Source organism: Notolabrus celidotus, chromosome 24, assembly GCF_009762535.1.
Source record: "Notolabrus celidotus isolate fNotCel1 chromosome 24, fNotCel1.pri, whole genome shotgun sequence".
NCBI classification, from domain to species: domain Eukaryota; kingdom Metazoa; phylum Chordata; class Actinopteri; order Labriformes; family Labridae; genus Notolabrus; species Notolabrus celidotus.
Window position 1 is genome coordinate 4,588,503 of NC_048295.1, and position 7,116 is coordinate 4,595,618.

General features: G+C 47.2%; 1 protein-coding gene across 2 annotated transcripts in view; it reads right to left on the reverse strand.

Moving 5' to 3' along the window:
* Window positions 1–6,870, reverse strand: part of nrp2a (neuropilin 2a) — a 70,225-nt gene extending 63,355 nt beyond the window's left edge. For both annotated transcript variants that reach the window (XM_034677965.1, XM_034677966.1), the window contains exon 1: window positions 6,051–6,870. In XM_034677965.1, the coding sequence (XP_034533856.1) occupies window positions 6,051–6,126 (76 nt within the window). In that variant the 5' untranslated portion in view covers window positions 6,127–6,870. The remainder of the gene's footprint in view (window positions 1–6,050) is intronic.
* Window positions 6,871–7,116: the final 246 nt, after the last annotated feature.

Sequence of the window (7,116 nt, forward strand, 5' to 3'; positions counted from 1 at the left end):
AAACAACTAATGTGCAACATCTAAAATAGGAAACAAAACATCAGATTGTCACATTTTAGAGGCTCAAAGCTGCAAATATTCGACACTTCATGATCAGTTCATCTTTAGATTATTTCCAGGATAAATTTAGTCAACAAGAATCTCAAAGCTTACTAAAGCCTGACTTGATATCTTCAACTTTACCTCTTTAAATCTAACCAGCAGTCCACTCTTTAGCATGTATGACAAAGTAAAGACACAAATCTGAACATTTAAGGAGACTAAACCAACAAATGTTTGAATTTAAAGCTTAAAAAACAACAAGAGTCCAGATCATTGATGAAGCTCTGAGGTTCTGCATGAGAGGAAACAGAACACTACGGTTGTGTGAATGATGCATCTTCATCCAAGCAAAGCAATTGTTTCTGCAGATTGTGTCAATGAAATAAAACTACTCTCTGCATGAGTGTGTGTCCATCACTGTGTGTGTGTGTGTGTGTGTGTTTGTGTGCACATTCTGTAGTCACTCTCCATCAAGTCAGACCCGGAGACGTCTTTGTACCCGCTGTGAGCGCCTTTATCTTCATTATCTGGGAAAATGTGCATATGTCTGCATGTCTTAGCTCACATTCTTCTGTGTGTGTGTGTGTGTGTGTGTGTGTGTGTGTGTGTGTGTGTGTGTGTGTGTGTGTGTGTGTGTGTGTGTGTGTGTGTGTGTGTGTGTGTGTGCATACTCGTGCTCTCATTTCTATTAGCCTCCTTATCTGTGGAAGTATGGCGTCACGCTCTAGGATAAGCTGCGAGTGTGAGGAGAGGCGCTGATAAATCCCTCCATCATTCCCAGTGTCCCGTCCCCCCCTCCTCCCCCGTCTCCTCCTCCCCCCCTCCTCCCCCACCTTAATTAAAAAGTGCTATCGCCCAGAGTGAGGGAACGAGAGGGGAGAGCGGGCCGCGCTCATCCATTCAGGCGGGAGCAGGAGGGTTGTCTCTAAGACTGCTTTTAATCTCACCCGCTCCACACTACACTGGACCCATGGAGAGGGGGAGGAAGGGGGAGGGAAAGAGACTCACTTTCATCACCTTGTGCTTTCAGAACTTTCTGCTGAGGTAGAAGGACTGCTCTCAGGGAAGAAGAGGAGCAGTGTGAGCAGTGTTTGAGATTTAAAACTCGCTCTCTGTAGGGATGAATACAGGGAGGAGAGATGCTGATCGGTCGTCTTTCTCTGACTGTGCACCTCCAGGAGTCTGAGGTGTGCAGGTAAGATCACCTCCAGGGGTCTGAGGTGTGCAGGTAAGATCACCTCCAGGAGTCTGAGGTGTGCAGGTAAGATCAGAGCCAAAGACTTGTCCCTGCACGGCCTGCGGCACCATGAAGACCAAAATAATGCCATAAGAACCGTCAAATCAACCTCTTAACGTCTCTGGATTGTAATCTCTGCAACATACATTCCTCCTGTGTTGCATAAATTCAAGGATAACATCTTGTTCAATCGTGCAAAACCTACTAAACTGTCATTACACTTCAAAAAATAAACAATGAAGCCATGAAGATAAAGTGGAACTCCTGAGAAGTGCAGAGTCTGTTGCATTAATCAGGAATCCCTGGACATCAGCGAGTGATCAAAGTGGTTCAAAATACCATGCCGACAGTTGTTGGACATTCTGCTGCTTGCTTAAGGGTGTTTTGCTGGCGTCATTAGAAACAATCATGCATCTTGTATCTTTATTTACGTGTCACAGCTCTTTCTTTGTCTGAATCTTTGTCCTGCAACCATTCACATGTGAGCAAAGACGCAGGTTTTCCAGTGAGTAAACAAAGTCACAAAGCAGACAAACACCAAAAGGTCTTCAGTTTGCATACAAGATCTAACTTACACAATGCATTCAGGTAACAGAGGAAAGGAAACTTCAGAAGCATGATTTGCAAAAAATGACAAGACTAACAAGCTGAAACTGACCAACAGGGATCAAACACACACAGAGCTTTGAGTTTGAGATGTTAAATGTGTTAAAGAAGGGATTTATTTCTCTAGGAGGAAACAAAAGCCAGATAATGTCCCTAAAATCCTCTTTCCTTCCCTTTCTTCCTCCTCCCTCCCTAACAGGATAAGTGCCCCCATGCTAATCAGCTAAATGCACCGTGCTGGCCGTCCTGATCAATGGTTCAATGGATCAATCGGCTGGGCAGATGGCTGCTGGTGCCTGCAGGAGGTGGGGTTTAATGGTGTGGGTCTAATCCTAAACACTACCTGCCTACAGGATCCTCCAGGATCACGTCTCCTGCTTTAAGGGTGCTTCTTTTGTGCTGTTGCGGTGGTGTTGAACCTGCACAGAGGAGACACTCCTCTTTGAGATCAGCAGCAGAGTCTGCATCAGCATGGAGAGCTGGGAGGAAGAGCTGCCCCCCCTGCCCGCCGCCCTTACAGAAAGTTACCTTTCATTAGATCTGACTGCTTACAAACCCCCATCTTCCTCCTCATTCAAACCCTCCTCTCCCTCTCCTCTTTAACCCTGCTGGTGAATTACAGTACATTTAAAACCTCTCCCTCCTGACAAAGCCAACCCCCCTCCGGCTCCCGTTTAAACCCGTCCCAGAGCTCCCGTTAAGACCCCCTCGTGCGCCTAATGTGGCAGAGAGAGAGACCCTGCTCTGTTTTATTTATGGGGGTCTTGTTTTTAATTTCACCCCGAGTGCGGTGGGCTGTTCCAAGGCTTCAACGTGCAGCCGCTCCTACCTGACTGCTATCGAACGCGGCCCGCTCCGTTTGTCTTCGCCTATGAATGCTAATGGGTGACCTTGTTTTCTCAGCTGATACCTGTGAGGCTAGGCCAGATTAAAACACAGGAACGCTACAAATTGAAAGGCAGGAAGCGGAGGAGAGAGAGAGAGAAAACAAACAGAGAAGGGCGAAAAAAGAGGAACAAAGACAGGGCGAGCGTTTGGAAATAAATGATTAAATTAGAAGAACTCTGGGAGAAGTCGATACCATAGGTGGAAGGATGCACAGCCGCCCACTCAATAAACATGCAAATGAGCTGCTTAATGGTGTGAATATTAATGCTGCTGTAAGGAGTAATTGATGTACATGTCAGAGAGTCAAACTATTGTGATTACAGTACAAGTGGAGCTGAAGTCTCTCCGCATCAGAGAGGAGGAATTACAGAGCTGAGAGGAAGGACCTTTAGTGTTCAGAGAGAGAGAGCAGCAGGACACCAGAGGAAACGTCCAACACTGAACATCTCTCATGGATCATTTACCACCAGAGCATGCAAGATTTTTACACTTACAGAGGTTTCTGGCTGAGATGCCTCAGGCATGCAGCATTTTACATTTAAAGCAACAGTGAGCAACTTTCATGTCGTGTTGATTCTGGCGGCCCCTGTGGTCGAGGCTTCGGGTCTTTTTCCGGTCATGCATGCACAGAGTTTTCTTTTTAACGCCTAAAGAACTTCTGGAGGAGAAACTTTGCAAAGGGAAATGTAAACAAAGGATTTTTACAGTTTCTGCACGCTCTACTCTCTCGCTTCCGTGTTGTCTGAAGATGACAGAATTTGTCTTCAAGCTGACGGTCTGTTTTACATTTTAGCACACAGAGCATCAGTGTTTCATTACGTCTGATCCAAATCTCCTCACAACAGAGGAAAAGCTTTGCTCCACAATAAACAATTTAATTTTCAGCCAGATTCAAATCCAGAGTCCATGACAATTTGCACCAGAGCATCGTCTGTTTGGAAGCTCTAACTGTTTCCTTCACTCTCAGGTCTGCATCCTGTCTTTTATTCCTCCTCCCTTCAGCCGCGTCTCCCCTCAGACGACGGTGTCACTTCATAAAAGCCTTCATGCGATCTGCTCCCTCTAAGTCCGGTGCCGCTTTAACTTGTGACCCCTGCACGCTTTGATGTTGCCCTTTCCTCCCCCACTCCTCCAGCTCTTCCTCTCCTTCACGCTCTTTTCTCTGCCTTTACATCTGCATTAAATTCTCCCTCTGTCCTCTCTGAACCTTCCTGTTCTTCTGCCTCCTGTTCTGTTCTCTCTCTCTCTGTCTCTCTTGGCATTCGTGTGTGTGTGTAATGTGGCTTTTGAGGAGGGAGGGGGGGGGCGAAGAGGCAGGGACATGCGGTGCAGTGTCTTGGCAGGAGAGAGAGAGAGATAGAGGGGGAGAGAAAGAGAGGGAGAGCTTCCCTGATGGCTGCCAAGAGGCCCACATCTGTCTCTGATCATAGGGTACACAGGCAGGCAGTGAAACACACACACACACACTAACACACACACAGAAATGTGGAGGGATAGCTGTCCTATTTAAAAACAAGTAGCCTAAACAAGAGCAGGAAGAGCCCATGTGAAGGAGCAGAGCAGCGGGTGGTGTTGTAAAGACTCAACAGTCATCATGGGATCATGAACAGCTCGTCACCCGCCTGCTGCTGCTCAACAGAACCGTCCGTTCAGCCCTCGATTAAATCTCCATCATGCCTGGAATTCTCTTTGTGTTAGAACAGAAACAGGGACATGTAGCGTAAAGGAGACGCCTGGTTATCATGATTCAATATCAAAGACTCCAAACGTGGTGTTTTCACGCCCTCTCTGCAAAGATTTGTACAGTGTGATGTTTAAATCTCTCCCTTTAGAGACGGAAATGTTGCTTTGCTGCAGGATTTCTCAGGACTTGCAGACAAAGGGACATTCCTCAGTGCTCACCACAGTAAGAGCAACAAAATGAAAAAGCATAGAGTACATTCAAGCGTAAAGAAGAGAAGGACATGTGTCATCCCACCCTCCTCTGTATGGCAACCCCTTTTCCCACAAACACGTCCAAGTCTGACATCTTCAGCATCTCTGGTGACATAATGAAGCAAAAACTGACAACTGACTTGACAATATTACTCTTTGATCATCTCTGTGCATGTATCCAGATGGAGCCGTGTGCGCCCTGGTGTTAAATCCTAATTTAATGAGGGTACTAATAATACTGGCGTGGGTTGAGGCACAGGTTTCCACGCGCGTTATACGGTAAGAATGAGCTCTGATGAAGTGCCTCAAATCACGGATCCGACTCCTCAACAGGCCGCTGTTCGGCTCTCTAATCTCTCCGTTTATTGTGATTTGATTGCTGAGAGCGCGCAGAGGTGACGCTGCGCCGCCGCCTGGAGCAGCCGGAGCGCAGCCACCAGCCGCCCCTGCCTTCACCCCGCGCGCTACACCACATGGAGCACGAGGAGATAATAATACAGGGGAGCTACTTCTCTTGTGGTGTCTGATGAGGATAATGATTTTAATGGTGGTGATTACAGTCCTTTAAGTCAAATCCTACAATGGCACGGCAGCTTTTACGCACGGGCTCTTCCTCCATGGATGTGTGAAATAGCAGGTTGTTCAGACTAAAACCTGGTCTCATCCTGATGTGAGGGAGCATTTTAATCAGGAGGGGTTGTTTATTTGTCTTAATGAATAATTAAAGCTAAGAAAACAGAAGGAAACTCGCGGGTAAACAATGCGTTTGGATTTTTAAGAGCCTCATGCATATAATCATCTCATTCACAGTCCGCTGAGCTGACAGGAGACCCGATCCTGCCCGGTGTGTCTGGGACAGATGATTGTTTCCGATCCTGTTAATATTTAATGAAGGTTTGGAAGTTCTTTAGTTTGAGATGTGGACCAGCTGGTCTGGCATGAGGCGGAATTCACCAAAATACATCAGTTGGATGTAAAAAAAAAAGATGTAAAGTCAACATCTGACCGATTATTCTGAATAAAAATGACCAAATTAGGATTAACATGGAGCGTTTATTCCCTTACAATTCTCGTTTTGAGCACATTACGCATAAAAAACACCCTCAGCCCGAGAGGCATATGGACTCAAAGCGGCTTTATGGCTTCATCAATATGGATACATGACAATGAGCCTTTGAAACCCGCTTTAAAAAAGTGTAGGCAGATATAATGTGATGTTAAACCACAGCAGACTATAGCTCTCTCTCTCTTTAAGCTTCCATTCAGACTGCTCTTTCTTTGGGATTCAGCATGTTTTGGATCAGACCATGTGCGCGTCAAAAATGAAAGAACTCAAACTCACCCTCCTCTCCTCTGACTCTTAACGCCAGATGACACATCGCCATTAAAAATCCAATCAAGGATGACACAAAATCCATCTTGGATGACGCAGAAACTCGTAAAGAGCTTTCAGTTTTAAATGTTTCCGCTTTGTAGGATAAAAAAAAGTGCTTTCCTTCAAAAAAAAAAAAATCCACACCCCTCAGGACCAGAGAAAAATGGAAACACTTGAGTTGTAATCCCAGAGCGTTTGTGAAACCATTAGAGAGAAGTACGGGGCTACATGTCACAGCTGAAATTAAGATTGTGTTCTTTTAAGTCTGTCCATGCAGCGGGATAAACCCTGTTCCAAGAAACAGGACACGGACAAACTCCTTGATCAGTACCGCGTGCGCACCGCAGCTGGGAGGCTTCGGGCGGTTTCTGCGCTCCGGAGGGTCCGGACAGCGGCTCCAGGGCGCGTCAAGTTCCGACTGAGAGGCTCCCAGTCCGCACGTTGCTCCCTCCCTGAGTCACTGCGTAATTTGCGCACACGAGAGTCGTGGAGTCCAGAGGAAAAGGTCTCACAGCCGTGGAAGCCTCAGTCCGGGAGCCCGGAGCTGCTCTGTGTTTCTGCTCAAAGTCTCAGGATGATGAAGAGGAACAAGTCGCGCGCTCTCTCCTTCCAAAAGAGAAATGTGAACGTCCTGCACCCTTCCTGCGGCACCGCTACTCCTCTCCTGTGTGTCTCTCTCTGATAGCGGCTCCGTACAGCCTGCGCTTCGCTCCCACACCGGCGTGAGTCCCTGTGTGTCCGCGTCCGGGAGGTGTGTGTGGAGTGTGTGTGTGAGTGATGCGCTTTTGAGCTCAGCAGCTATCGCGTTACAGTCACGGCGCCTCGGCTCCGCCCCCTCCCGACGGTCTCTGATTATAGGGAGGGCTCTCTCTCTCTCTCTCTCTCTCTCTCTACAGCTTTCTCCCCTTTCTCTCTCCCTCTCTCTCTCTCACACACACACATTCAGCTGCATCCCCCTCCAGAAGACAGCACAGATATGAAATCTTCCACAGATAAGCCACAGATAAGACATATTGTGATGGTAAACCAGGCA